The 16,224-nt window shown below is 29.8% G+C and overlaps 1 protein-coding gene across 1 annotated transcript; it reads left to right on the top strand.

Moving 5' to 3' along the window:
- The first annotated feature begins 363 nt into the window (after positions 1-363).
- On the top strand, positions 364-1,972 carry LOC124401973 (olfactory receptor class A-like protein 1). The gene has a single exon (XM_046874528.1). The coding sequence runs from the start codon at positions 1,025-1,027 to the stop codon at positions 1,970-1,972; it is 948 nt and encodes a 315-aa protein (XP_046730484.1). The 5' UTR covers positions 364-1,024.
- The last annotated feature ends 14,252 nt before the right edge of the window (positions 1,973-16,224 follow it).

Genomic DNA, 16,224 nt, shown 5'->3' on the forward strand with positions numbered 1-16,224 from the left:
TAATAACATTTGGTCCAATCCTACATTATTTTCGGACTAAGCTATGTTAAAAAAAAAAAAAGCAAAAGAGCACTGTTTGATCCTGCATTCTGATTGGTCAGAAGAAGATGATTAGTTCTCTATAACAGCTGCTCTGTCACTAGCAAAGGTTTATATTGATACACTACTTCAAATGCTTTATCGTTTCTATAGTAACAGTAACGTGTACGGTTGTAAAACGTGTATTTGTTTATGCAACGTGTTTTGAAGGAGTCTGCGGTGTCAGTGTAATGTTTATGTTTTCCGACATCTTGTTAAATGTAGCTAAAAATGGAAATGGTAGATACATAATACTTACATAAATCACTAAGGTGGTGTAAAAGAAAGGAAACACTGAGGGAAGTGCCATTATAGGAAAACAATCAACTTCCGGGTGGTAACTGTAACTCTGCTTCACTGGTTATATGGCGATAAAATTGTTCACGCTAAACCTGGCTGCACTTAGCTTTCATTTCCACTGACGCCGCAGTCTATGTGAATCATAAAATATAGATATTGGGGGAAAAATACATTTTAATTCTATAAATCCTGAATCTGATACACAAACACAAGTTGTTCTCCTCAGGCTCTACACATTGTTTTGAAGGAAACGTTTAGTAGTGATTGTTGGAGGTGTTCGTGTTCCAGTCCTGCACCTGTAGTTGTTTTCACTAAAAGCCTAATTGTGCAGTGAGCAGGTGGGGACTCTGGACTCTGGTTTCCATGGTTACTCAGAATCTTGCGGTGTTTTGTTTCGGCGTGCGTCGGGGCCCCAGCGGAAAAGTTCACCTTATAAATTATATCTTTACTTTCATTCCCCTGCGATGAAAATTACAAATGCGCGTGAGCCGTCGCAAGAAGACGTTCCAGGTGAAATCTTATCCATTTCAGATTTTTTTCACATTTTTTTTATATAATTTAATTTAAAAACATTTTCAGCTCTCAATTAAGACTTTCTGTTTCCTAACTGTCTTTGTGTTGCTGTGTGACTCAGAAAACAGGCTCCATGGATCTCTGCATCACCATTAAAGGAGTCTCGTTCCTCCTGCAAACAGGGCTAGGAATTCTGGGTAACGCATCCGTGCTGATGGCGTACGCTCACATGTCGTTGGTAGAGTCGTGCCTGCAGCCGGTGGACCGGATCCTGGCTCACCTGGCGTTCAGTAACCTGCTGGTTGTACTGACACGTGGTGTACCACAGACGATGGTCATCTTCGGTATAACTCATCTACTGGACGATCCAGGCTGCAAAGTGGTGATCTACGCCTACCGCATCACCCGTGCCCTCTCTATCTGCCTCACCTGCATGCTGAGCTTCTTCCAAGCTCTGACCATCTCACCGTCAGCAGGGCCAAACCTGACCAAGCTGAAATCTCGTCTCCCACAGCTGGTCATTCCAACCTTCGTGAGTCTGTGGCTCTTCAACATGCTGGTCTGCACTGCAGCTCCTCTTTTCTCTGTAGCACCTCGAAACGGCACCGTGCCCCCCTTCACGCTCAATCTCGGATTCTGCTATGTCAACTTCCAGAATAACCTGGCGTACGTGGTGAATGGGGCAGTCCTCTTCACCCGAGATTTCACCTTTGTGGCCGTGATGCTGGCCTCCAGCGGCTACATCCTCGTCCTCTTGCACACACACAGCAGGCAGGTCCGGTCCATCCGACGTGCTCAGCAAGGAACCTCAATGGAAATGCGGGCCGCTAAGACCGTCGTCATGCTGGTGGTGCTGTACACGCTGTTCTTCGGCATCGATAACGTCATCTGGATCTACATGCTCACTGTGGCCCAGGTTCCACCCATGGTGGCGGATATGAAGGTGTTTTTCTCTTCGTGCTATTCCATGCTCAGTCCTTTCCTCATGATAAGCACCAATAAGAAGATAAAGGAGAGGATGGTGTGTGCGGCTGGAGAACAGATAAAGGAGGAATCCAATAAGAAACCAAACACCAAATGAACTGCGCTTATTACACATTCAATTTGTGATACCAGCCGACAAACATTTTAGTATTCTTGAAATATATTATTAATAATATTATTTCTGAGTCTACTAAAAAAAATGCATGTTCTTGTAGTCATTTTTATTTTGTTGCCAAAATGGCCATTTTACACCTGCTGACAATTCTACAAATGAAATCAGATAATTAATTACTTAATTTTTTCATTATATATGATGTTAAAAACACAAATCATGTAAAAGGAGAGATCACTTGTGTTCAGGTTACACATTAGATTGATTAACAGTGGTGGACAAAAGTGCAAATCCTTGTAGTTGATTTAAAGTAGATATCCACTTGGTAAAATATTCCTCCAGTAAAAGTGTCCATTTAAACTTTAATTTGAGTAAAAGTACAAACGTTTTTGTCTTCAAATGTACTTAAGTATCCAAAGTACTATGATTTATTATAACTATAATGTTTCTATTATCATTTTTATCACAAGACTCTTTACTTAATCACCTCAGTTTATGTGTAAAGACTCAATGTGACTCTCAGCACACTGATCTATTAATAGAATGATATTAATGACTCAAACACTGATTGATTTCTATTATAATGATCATGAGCATAAAACCTTGTTTTGAGCTACTTCAAAAAAATCGCGCAAATGTGGCGAGTTCAAGTCTGGAGTTTCTTCATCATTTATTCTTTTTCAAATGTTCTTCCTGATGTTGAACTTATGCTGAACTGTATGTTGGTGATCAGTAGATACACCAAGCGCCGATCAAAAGAAGTACAAAACAGAGCGTGCGCTCGACCATGATTGGTGACTTGCTGCATGTTTGACCAGTTCAATTTTTATCTTCATTAATAAACTGACTGATTTCACTAAATGTAGTTGAGTAAAAGTAAAAAAAAATATATTTTGAAATGTAGTGAAGTAAAAGTCTCCCCTGAATGGAAAAACTTCAGTAAAGTTCAGATACGTGAAAAAGCTAATTACTAACAGGAACGAATTACAATTACTTACTTACTGTCCACCACTGGTGATTAATTAAGCTAACCACAGAGAAATTACCATATTAACCATATTAAACCACTCTAACTTAATAGCATGATAGATGTTTATTGATCTCTCCATGCAATCTGTCCTAATATCCCTCATCATGCTGATACATCTTTTTAAAGGACACACTAGACTAATACACACCCTGTGTGAACATATTAGCCATGCTAAACTTATATTTATATTTAATCACACAAGTCACAGATCTTCAGCTCATACACATGGAGGAACCTGTGAAAGACCTCAGTGATGAAGGAGACATAGACTAGAGCCTAAACCTAATGCACAACCTGAATTCACTGCACATATAACTGCACATCTGGCATACACCTGATATATAGTATATGCACAGATCTTATTGTGTGTAAATTCCTTTACTTATATTTATATTGTAAATTTGTTAAAGATAAATAAGTTTTTGTATTTTAAAGTTTCCTTTTTTTCCGGTGGGGGGGTAGGTTATGGACCAGGTGAAACCCCTGGCTGCAGGTTGTGTGCAGTCGAATTTGATGAATAAAATTTGTATTTATTCAGCATTAAAATCTAGTTTAACTTAAAAACTTCATTAATATAAATTAACGCTCACCACAGTAAATGTCACGACTCGTCAAATTTACACACGTGCTTTTTAGGCACTTCACACACGTATGATTTTGCTCTCATTTTTTATATGTTTTATGTCATTTTATTGTTTATTTTTGATTCCATGATAAAAAAAAAAGAAATTTTTCATGTAGTGTGGAACGGTTTAATTTTCACGTGATTCATTCTACATAATTATTAAATTAAAAACATGATAAATGATAAAAATTTATAAATAAATAAAAGTAATAATACATGAAAAAATATATAAAGAAATATATATATAAATAATCAATGTGGATTTACTTGTAGTGGTTATGTGAGATGGAGATCGAGGTTTTGGCCTGTGTTCCAGTGTTCCGGTGAAATGTGTGTGTTTTTATCACCTTGTGAAGGTCATGAACACACGTCTCATCATCAATGATCTAATTAGCAGCAGTTCCATGCTCTAATGTTCCTCACCTGGGTTCTGATAATGAGTCCCAAAAGACACTGATTTATTTCACCTGTGACATTAAAGAGATAAACAACATACTACAAAACTACTTATATACTTAAAATATGTGTTATATAAACTATTTTAGGCTCTTGTTACAGTGTTTACAGCCTGATAGAAAAAAAACTGTTTATATTTAGTTCAGTTTAATTTATAGATATAATAAATCTATACTATACTATAAAACCTTCAGCTTTAGCATTTCTTAAAGCAATGTAGTGTATAATGATAACACAGTAGTTATTGTTAGTTGTAGAGAGTGTATGTGTATTGTGTAGAGTGGGTATTGTGTAGAGTGTGTATTGTGTAGAGAGTGTATGTGTATAGTGTAGAGTGTGTATTGTGTAGAGTGTGTATTGTGTAGAGTGTGTATTGTGTAGAGAGTGTATATGTGTAGAGTGTGTATTGTGTAGAGTGTGTATGTTGTAGAGAGTGTATGTGTATAGTGTAGAGTGTGTATTGTGTAGAGTGTGTATGTTGTAGAGAGTGTATGTGTATAGTGTAGAGTGTGTATTGTGTAGCGTGTGTATGTTGTAGAGAGTGTATGTCTATGTTGTAGAGTGTGTATTGTGTAGAGTGTGTATAGTGTGTATATTGTAGAGTGTATATATGTATAGTGTAGAGTGTATATTATGTAGAGTGTATATGTATAGTGTAGTGTGTATATTGTAGAGTGTATATATGTGTATATTGTAGAAGTGTATGTATATATGTAGAGTGTATTGTGTATAGTGTAGAGTGTGTATATATGTATAGTGTAAAGTGTGTATGTTGTAGAGTGTGTATATTGTAGAGAGTGTATGTGTATAGTGTAGTGTGTATATGTATATTGTAGAGTGTATGTATAGTGTAGAGTGTATATTGTGTAGAGTGTGTATGTTGTAGAGAGTGTATGTATGTATAGTGTAGAGTGTGTATTATGTAGAGTGTGTATATATTGTAGAGAGTGTGTATGTGTATAGTGTAGAGTGTATTGTGTAGAGTGTGTATAGTGTAGAGTGTGTATATATGTAGAGTGTGTATATTGTAGAAGTGTATGTATATATGTAGAGTGTATTATGTATAGTGTAGAGTGTATATATATAGTGTAGAGTGTATTATGTATAGTGTAGAGTGTATATGTATAGTGTAAATTAATATATTATGTAGAGTGTGTATGTATATAGTGTAGAGTGTGTATATTGTAGAGAGTGTATATGTATAGTGTAGAGTGTATATGTATATAGTGTAGAGTGTGTATGTTGTAGAGTGTGTATGTGTATAGTGTAGAGTGTATTGTGTAGAGTGTGTATGTTGTAGAGTGTATATATATAGTGTAAAGTGTGTATGTTGTAGAGAGTGTGTATGTATAGTGTAGAGTGTGTATATGTTGTAGAAGTGTATGTGTATAGTGTATTGTGTAGAGTGTGTATATGTATATTATAGAAATTATATATGTATATAGTGTAGAGTGTGTATATTATGTAGAGTGTATATGTATAGTGTAGAGTGTATGTGTATAGTGTATTGTGTAGAGTGTGTATGTATATTGTAGAAGTGTATGTATAGTGTAAAGTGTGTATGTATATTGTAGAAATTATATATGTATAGTGTAGAGTGTGTATGTTGTAGAGAGTGTATGTGTATAGTGTAGAGTGTATATGTATATAGTGTAGAGTGTGTATGTTGTAGAGTGTGTATGTGTATAGTGTAGAGTGTATTGTGTAGAGTGTGTATATTGTAGAGTGTATGTGTATAGTGTAAAGTGTGTATATTGTAGAGTGTGTATAGTGTATTGTGTAGTGTGTATGTTGTAGAAGTGTATGTGTATAGTGTATTGTGTAGAGTGTGTATATATTATAGAAATTATATATGTATATAGTGTAGAGTGTGTATATTATGTAGAGTGTATATGTATAGTGTAAAGTGTGTATGTGTATGTGTATAGTGTAGAGTGTATATTGTAGAAGTGTATGTATAGTGTAAAGTGTGTATGTATATTGTAGAAATTATATATGTATAGTGTAGAGTGTGTATGTTGTAGAGAGTGTATGTGTATAGTGTAAGTGTGTATTATGTAGAGTGTATATATATAGTGTAGAGTGTGTATGTGTATATTGTAGAAATTATATATGTATAATGTAGAGTGTGTATATTATGTAGAGTGTATATATGTATAGTGTAGAGTGTGTGTATATTGTAGAGTGTATATATATAGTGTAAAGTGTGTATATTGTAGAAGTGTATATATATAGTGTAGAGTGTATATGTATAGTGTAGAGTGTGTATGTTATAGAAAGTGTATGTATATATGTAGAGTGTATAGTGTATATATATATAGTGTAAATTATGTATATGTATAGTGTAGAAATTATATATGTATAATGTAGAGTGTGTGTATTATGTAGAGTGTGTATGTTGTAGAGTGTATATGTATAGTGTAGAGAGTGTGTATGTTGTATAGAGTGTATGTGTATATGTAGAGTGTGTATGTGTATAGTGTAGAGTGTGTATGTATATTGTAGAGTGTATGTATTATGTAGAGTGTGTATGTATATAGTGTAGAGTGTATGTTGTAGAAATGTATATGTATAGTGTAAATTATGTATTATGTAGAGTGTGTATATTGTAGAAGTGTATATATATAGTGTAAATTATGTATTATGTAGAGTGTGTATATTGTAGAAGTGTATGTGTATATTGTAGAAGTGTATGTATATATGTAGAGTGTATAGTGTATGTATATTGTAGAAATTATATATATATAATTATAGAGTGTGTATATTATAGAAATTATATATGTATAGTGTAGTGTGTATGTTGTAGAGAGTGTATGTATAGTGTAGAGTGTGTATTATGTAGAGTGTATGTATAGTGTATAGTGTATATATATAGTGTAAAGTGTGTATGTATATATGTAGAGTGTATATGTATATATGTAGAGTGTATATTATGTAGAAATTATATATATATAGTGTAGAGTGTATGTATATAGTGTAGAGTGTATGTATGTATAGTGTAGTGTGTATATTGTAGAGAGTGTATATGTATATGTATATATGTATAGTGTAGAGTGTATATTATGTAAGTGTATATATTATGTAGAGTGTATATTGTAGAAATTATATATATATAATTATAGAGTGTATATATGTATAGTGTATGTATATATGTAGAGTGTGTATATGTATAATGTAGAGTGTGTATATTATAGAGTGTATGTGTATGTAGAGTGTATATGTATAGTGTATATATATATATATAGTGTAGAGTGTATATTGTAGAAATTATGTATATTGTAGAAATGTATATATGTATAGTGTAGAGTGTATATATTATATAGAGTGTGTATATTGTAGAGTGTATATATATAGTGTAAAGTGTGTATGTTGTAGAGTGTATATATATGTATAGTGTAAATTATGTATATTGTAGAGTGTGTATGTTGTAGAGTGTATATATGTATAGTGTAAAGTGTGTATTATGTAGAGTGTATGTGTATGTATATTGTAGAGAGTGTATATGTGTATATTGTAGAGTGTATGTATATATGTATATGTATATAGTGTAGAGTGTGTATATTATAGAGTGTGTATAGTGTATGTATAGTGTGTATTGTGTAGAGTGTGTATATTGTAGAAATGTATGTGTATAGTGTAAGTGTGTATTATGTAAGTGTGTATATTATAGAAATTATATGTATATAGTGTAGAGTGTGTATAGTGTAGTGTGTATTGTGTAGAGTGTGTATATTGTAGAAATGTATATGTATAGTGTAGTGTGTATTGTGTAGAGAGTGTGTATGTTGTAGAAGTGTATATATATAATTATAGAGTGTGTATGTTGTAGAGTGTGTATTATTATGTAGAGTGTATATATTGTAGAAGTGTGTATATTGTAGAGAGTGTATGTATAGTGTAGTGTGTATTGTGTAAGTGTGTATGTTGTAGAAATTATATATGTATAGTGTATGTGTATATTGTAGAGTGTATATATATAGTGTAGAGTGTATATGTGTATAGTGTATATGTGTATAGTGTAAGTGTGTATTATGTAGAGTGTATATTGTAGAGTGTATGTCTATATTGTAGAGTGTATATATTGTAGAGTGTATGTTGTAGAGAGTGTATGTATATAATGTAGAGTGTATATATTGTAGAGTGTATATGTTGTAGAGAGTGTATGTCTATAGTGTAAGTGTGTATTATGTAGAGTGTATAGTGTATATATATAGTGTAGAAGTGTATGTGTATAGTGTAGAGTGTGTATTATGTAAGTGTGTATGTTGTAGAGTGTATGTCTATAGTGTAAAGTGTATATATGTAGAGTGTGTATATGTATAATTATAGAGTGTGTATGTTGTAGAGAGTGTATGTGTATAGTGTAGAGTGTGTATTATTATAGAGTGTGTATATGTGTAGAGTGTATGTATATGTAGAGTGTATATATATAGTGTAGAGTGTATATGTGTATAGTGTAAATTATGTATTATGTAGAGTGTGTATATATTGTAGAGTGTATAGTGTATTATGTAGAGTGTATATATTGTAGAGTGTATATATATAGTGTAGAGTGTGTGTATATTGTAGAAATGTATGTGTATAGTGTATATGTGTATAGTGTAGAGTGTGTATGTTGTAGAGAGTGTATGTATAGTGTATAGTGTGTATATTGTAGAAATTATATGTGTATAGTGTAGAGAGTGTATGTGTATAGTGTAGAGTGTGTATTGTAGAGTGTGTATGTTGTAGAGTGTATGTATATAGTGTAGAGTGTGTATATGTGTAGAGTGTATGTATATATGTAGAGTGTGTATGTGTATAGTGTAGAGTGTGTATTGTGTAAGTGTGTATGTTGTAGAGTGTATATGTATATAGTGTAAATTATGTATTATGTAGAGTGTATGTATATAGTGTAAGTGTGTATGTATAGTGTAGAGTGTATATATTATGTAGAGTGTATGTTGTAGAGAGTGTATGTGTATAGTGTAGAGTGTATTGTGTAGTGTGTATGTTGTAGAGAGTGTATGTGTATAGTGTATAGTGTGTATATGTTGTAGAGAGTGTATATGTATAGTGTAGAGTGTGTATTATGTAGAGTGTGTATGTTGTAGAGAGTGTATGTATATAGTGTAGAGTGTGTATTGTAGAGTGTGTATGTATAGTGTAGAATGTAAGTGTGTAGTGTGTATAGTGCAGAATGTAAGTGTGTATATTGTAGAAATTATATATGTATAGTGTAGAGTGTGTATGTAGAGTGTATATATGTATAGTGTATATGTATATTGTAGAGAGTGTATGTGTATAGTGTAGAGAGTGTATATGTGTAGAGTGTATATGTTGTAGAGTGTATATGTATAGTGTAGAGTGTATGTATATGTAGAGTGTGTATATGATACATAATTATGTAGTGTGTATATTGTAGAGAGTGTATGTATATATATAGTGTAGAGTGTATGTATAGTGTGTATATGTATAGTGTAGAGTGTGTATATTGTAGAGAGTGTATGTATATATATAGTGTAGAGTGTATTATGTAGAGTGTATGTTGTAGAGTGTATGTATATAGTGTAGAGTGTGTATAGTGTAGAGTGTATATGTTGTAGAGAGTGTATGTGTATAGTGTAGAGTGTGTATATTGTAGAGTGTATGTTGTAGAGAGTGTATGTATAGTGTAGAGTGTGTATTGTGTAGAGTGTATGTATGTTGTAGAGAGTGTATGTATATAGTGTAGAGTGTATGTATATTGTAGAGAGTGTATATGTATAGTGTAGAGTGTATATTGTAGAGTGTATATGTTGTAGAGAGTGTATGTGTATAGTGTAAATTATATATTATGTAGAGTGTATATGTATATAGTGTAAATGTGTATATTGTAGAGAGTGTATATATATAGTGTAGAGTGTATTATGTAGAGTGTGTATGTTGTAGAGTGTATATATATAGTGTAGAGTGTATATATTGTAGAGTGTATATGTGTAGAGTGTATATATATAGTGTAGAGTGTATTGTGTAGAGTGTATGTATAGTGTATATGTATAATTATAGAGTGTGTATATTGTAGAGAGTGTATGTGTATAGTGTAGAGTGTGTATGTTGTAGAGTGTGTATATTGTAGAGTGTGTATTGTGTAGAGTGTGTATGTTGTAGAGTGTGTATGTGTATAGTGTAGAGTGTGTATTGTGTAGAGTGTGTATATTGTAGAGAGTGTATGTGTATATGTAGAGTGTATATGTATAATTATAGAGTGTGTATGTGTATATTGTAGAGTGTATGTTGTAGAAATGTATGTGTATATTGTAGAGTGTGTATAGTGTAGAGTGTATGTATAGTGTATATGTATAGTGTAGAGTGTATATTGTAGAGTGTATGTATATTGTAGAAATGTATGTGTATAGTGTATATGTATTATGTAGAGTGTATATGTGTATAGTGTATAGTGTGTATATTGTAGAAATTATATGTGTATAGTGTATGTGTATATTGTAGAAGTGTATATATATAATTATAAATTATATATTATGTAGAGTGTGTATATTGTAGAAGTGTATGTATAGTGTAGAGTGTGTATTATGTAAGTGTGTATATTGTAGAGAGTGTATGTATATTGTAGAAATTATATATATATAGTGTAGAGTGTATGTATATAGTGTAGAGTGTATGTATGTATAGTGTAGTGTGTATGTTGTAGAGAGTGTATATGTATATAGTGTAGAGTGTATATTGTAGAAATTATATGTGTATAGTGTAGAGTGTATTATGTAGAGTGTATATTGTAGAAATTATATATATATAATTATAGAGTGTGTATTATGTAAGTGTATATATATAATGTAGAGTGTGTATATGTATAATTATAGAGTGTATATGTATAGTGTAGAGTGTGTATAGTGTATATGTATAGTGTATATGTGTATAGTGTATAGTGTGTATATTGTAGAGTGTGTATATTGTAGAAATGTATATGTATAGTGTAGAGTGTATATATTATAGAAGTGTATATATATGTAGAGTGTATATATATAGTGTAAGTGTGTATGTTGTAGAGTGTATATATATAGTGTAGAGTGTATATATTGTAGAGTGTATGTATAGTGTATATGTATATGTAGAGTGTGTATGTATAGTGTAAGTGTGTATTATGTAGAGAGTGTATGTATATTGTAGAAATTATATGTGTATAGTGTAGAGTGTATGTATATATGTATAGTGTATAGTGTAGAGTGTATGTATATAGTGTGTATGTTGTAGAGTGTGTATATGTATAGTGTAGAGTGTATATGTGTATAGTGTATAGTGTAGAGAGTGTATGTGTATAGTGTAGAGAGTGTATATGTATATAGTGTAGAGTGTATATATATGTAGAGTGTATGTGTATAGTGTAGAGTGTGTGTATTGTGTAGAGTGTGTATGTTGTAGAGTGTATATATATAGTGTAGAGTGTGTGTATGTTGTAGAAATTATATGTGTATAGTGTATAGTGTATATGTATAGTGTAGAAATTATATATGTATTATGTAAGTGTGTATGTTGTAGAGAGTGTATATGTATAGTGTAGAGTGTGTATGTTGTAGAGAGTGTATGTATATTATAGAAGTGTATATATATAGTGTAAATTATGTATATATTATAGAAGTGTATATATATGTAGAGTGTATATGTATATAGTGTAGAGTGTATATATTATGTAAGTGTGTATATATTATAGAAATTATATATGTATAGTGTATAGTGTAGAGAGTGTATGTATATAGTGTAAATTATGTATATATTATAGAGTGTGTATATGTATAATTATAGAGTGTGTATATGTGTATAGTGTATGTGTATATGTAGAGTGTATGTATATGTAGAGTGTATATTATAGAGTGTATATGTATAGTGTATAGTGTGTATATTGTAGAGAGTGTATGTATATTGTAGAGTGTGTATTATGTAGAGTGTATGTATATGTTGTAGAGTGTATGTGTATAGTGTATAGTGTAGAGTGTGTATATTGTAGAGTGTATATGTATATAGTGTAGAGTGTATGTATATAGTGTAGAGTGTGTATATTGTAGAGAGTGTATATGTATATAGTGTAAATTATGTATTATGTAGAGTGTGTATGTATATAGTGTAGAGTGTATATATATAGTGTAGAGTGTATATATAGTGTAGAGTGTATTATGTAGAGTGTATATGTATAGTGTATATATTGTAGAGTGTGTATATTGTAGAGAGTGTATATGTATAGTGTATATATTATAGAGTGTATATATTATAGAGTGTATATTGTATAGAGTGTGTATATGTATAGTGTAGAGTGTATTATTATGTAGAGTGTGTATGTATATTATAGAGTGTATGTATAGTGTATATATTGTAGAGTGTGTATATGTATATTGTAGAAATTATATGTATATTGTATAGAAATGTATATATATATAGTGTAGAGTGTGTATATATTGTAGAAATGTATATGTATATAGTGTAAATTAATATATTATGTAGAGTGTATATATAGTGTAGAGTGTATATGTGTATAGTGTAGAGTGTGTATTATGTAGAGAGTGTATATATGTATAGTGTAGAGTGTGTATTATGTATAGTGTAGAGTGTATATTGTAGAAAGTGTATGTATATGTAGAGTGTGTATGTATATTATAGAAGTGTATATATATAATGTAAATTATGTATTATTATGTAGAGTGTATATATTATAGTGTATATTATAGAAATTATATGTATAGTGTAAGTGTGTATTATGTATAGTGTGTATATTATGTAAGTGTGTATATTATAGAAATTATATATATATAGTGTAGAGTGTATATTGTATAGTGTATGTATATTGTAGAGTGTGTATTATTATAGAGTGTGTATATTGTAGAAAGTGTATATGTATAGTGTAAAGTGTGTATTATGTAGAGTGTATGTATGTATAGTGTAGAATGTAAGTGTGTATATTATAGAAGTGTATATATATTATGTAAATTATATATTATAGAAATGTATATGTATAGTGTAAAGTGTGTATTGTGTAGAGTGTGTATATTGTAGAAAGTGTATGTATATAGTGTAGAGTGTGTATGTATGTAGAGTGTGTATGTTGTAGAGAGTGTATGTATATATTATAGTGTATATATATTATGTAGAGTGTGTATATTGTAGAAATTATGTATATTATAGAAATTATATGTGTATAGTGTATGTATATTATAGAGTGTGTATATTGTAGAGTGTATATATATATTATGTAAATTATATATATATTATGTAGAGTGTATGTGTATATTGTAGAAATTATGTATATTATAGAAATTATATGTATAGTGTATATTATGTAGAAATTATATATTATGTAGAAGTGTATGTGTATAGTGTAGAGTGTATATGTATAGTGTAGAGTGTGTATATATTGTAGAAGTGTATGTGTATATTGTAGAAATGTATATGTATAGTGTATAGTGTAGAGTGTATGTGTATAGTGTATAGTGTAGAAATTATATATATTATAGAGTGTATATATGTATAGTGTATATATTATAGAAAGTGTATATGTATATAATTATAGAGTGTATGTATATGTATAGTGTAAGTGTGTATGTTATAGAAATGTATATATATATAGTGTAGAGTGTATAGTGTAGAGTGTATTATTATGTAGAGTGTATTATGTAGAAATTATATATGTATATTATAGAGTGTGTATTATTATGTAAGTGTGTATATTGTAGAGAGTGTATATATATAGTGTAAATTATGTATTATTATAGAGTGTATATGTGTATATTATAGAAATTATATATGTATATTATAGAGTGTATATATTATAGAGTGTATATGTATATTGTAGAAATGTATATATATAGTGTATATTATGTAGAGTGTGTATATTATGTAGAGTGTATATGTGTATAGTGTATAGTGTAGAGTGTATATGTTGTAGAGTGTATATATGTATAGTGTAAATTATATATATATATATATATATATAGTGTAAATTAATATATTATAGAAATGTATATGTATAGTGTAGAGTGTGTATTATGTATAGTGTATAGTGTATGTATATAGTGTAGAGTGTGTATATGTAGAGTGTATAGTGTATATGTATATAGTGTAGAGTGTGTATGTATGTAGAGTGTGTATGTATGTAGAGTGTATGTGTATGTTGTAGAGTGTGTGTATTGTGTAGAGTGTATAGTGTATATATTATGTAGAGTGTATATATGTAGAGTGTATATATAGTGTAGAGTGTATTATTATAGAGTGTGTATATTATAGAAATTATATGTGTATAGTGTAGAGTGTATATTATAGAAATGTATATATATAGTGTAGAGTGTATATTATAGAGTGTGTATTATGTAGAGTGTATGTATATTGTAGAAAGTGTATGTATATAGTGTAAATTAATATATTATGTAGAGTGTATTATGTAGAGTGTATATATGTATAGTGTAGAGTGTATATTATAGAGTGTATATATGTATTATGTAGAGTGTGTATATTGTAGAGTGTGTATGTATAGTGTATATTATGTAGAGTGTATATTGTAGAGAGTGTATATGTATATAGTGTATATTATGTAGAGTGTGTATTATGTAGAGTGTGTATATTATAGAGTGTATATGTATAGTGTAAATTATGTATTATGTAGAGTGTGTATGTGTAGAGAGTGTATATATATTATGTAGAGTGTGTATATGTATATTATAGAGTGTGTATATGTATAGTGTAGAGAGTGTATATGTATAGTGTAGAGTGTGTATATTGTAGAAAGTGTATATATATAGTGTAGAGTGTGTATTATTATGTAGAGTGTATATGTATATTGTAGAGTGTGTATAGTGTATATGTATATTGTAGAAATTATATATATATAGTGTAGAGTGTATATATTGTAGAAAGTGTATGTGTATATGTAGAGTGTATATGTATAGTGTATATATATAGTGTAGAGTGTATTGTAGAGTGTATATGTGTATAGTGTAGAGTGTATTATTATGTAGAGTGTGTATGTTGTAGAGTGTATATATATATAGTGTAAATTATATATTATGTAGAGTGTATATTGTAGAAATGTATATGTATATAGTGTGTATATTATATAGTGTATATTATAGAGTGTGTATGTATATAGTGTAAATTATATATTATGTAGAGTGTATGTATAGTGTATATTATAGAGTGTATATGTATATAGTGTAGAGTGTATGTATATAGTGTAAATTATATATTATGTAGAGTGTATATATTGTAGAGTGTATATATGTATAGTGTATGTATAGTGTGTATGTTATAGAAATGTATATGTATAGTGTAAATTATATATATTATGTAGAGTGTATGTATGTAGAGTGTATGTATAGTGTATATATTATAGAGTGTATATATTATAGAAATGTATATATATAGTGTAGAGTGTATAGTGTATATATGTATAGTGTGTATATGTATATAGTGTAGAGAGTGTATGTGTATATTGTAGAGTGTATATTGTAGAGAGTGTATGTGTATAATTATAGAGTGTATGTGTATATTATAGAGTGTGTATATGTATATAGTGTAGAGTGTATATTATGTAGAGTGTATATTATATAGTGTATAGTGTAGTGTGTATAGTGTAAGTGTGTATTATTATAGAGTGTGTATATTGTAGAGTGTGTATGTCTATAGTGTAAAGTGTGTATATGTATATTATATAGTGTATAGTGTATATATATATAATTATAGAGTGTGTATATGTATATATTATAGAAATTATATATGTATAGTGTATATTATGTAGAAATTATGTATATTATATAGAGTGTATATGTATAGTGTAAAGTGTATATGTATAGTGTATATTATAGAAATGTATATTATGTAGAAATTATGTATATTATATAGTGTAGAGTGTATATTATGTAGAGTGTATATTGTAGAGAGTGTGTGTATAGTGTAGAGTGTGTATTATTATAGAGTGTATATTATAGAAAGTGTATATGTATATAGTGTAGAGTGTGTATTATGTATAGTGTGTATGTGTATAGTAGAGTGTGTATGTGTATATTGTATAGAGTGTATATGTGTAGAGTGTATATTGTAGAGAGTGTATATATATATAATTATAGAGTGTGTATTGTGTAAAGTGTGTATGTTGTAGAGTGTATTGTA

This window comes from Silurus meridionalis, chromosome 19 (genome assembly GCF_014805685.1).
Source record: "Silurus meridionalis isolate SWU-2019-XX chromosome 19, ASM1480568v1, whole genome shotgun sequence".
Taxonomy (NCBI): Eukaryota; Metazoa; Chordata; class Actinopteri; order Siluriformes; family Siluridae; genus Silurus; species Silurus meridionalis.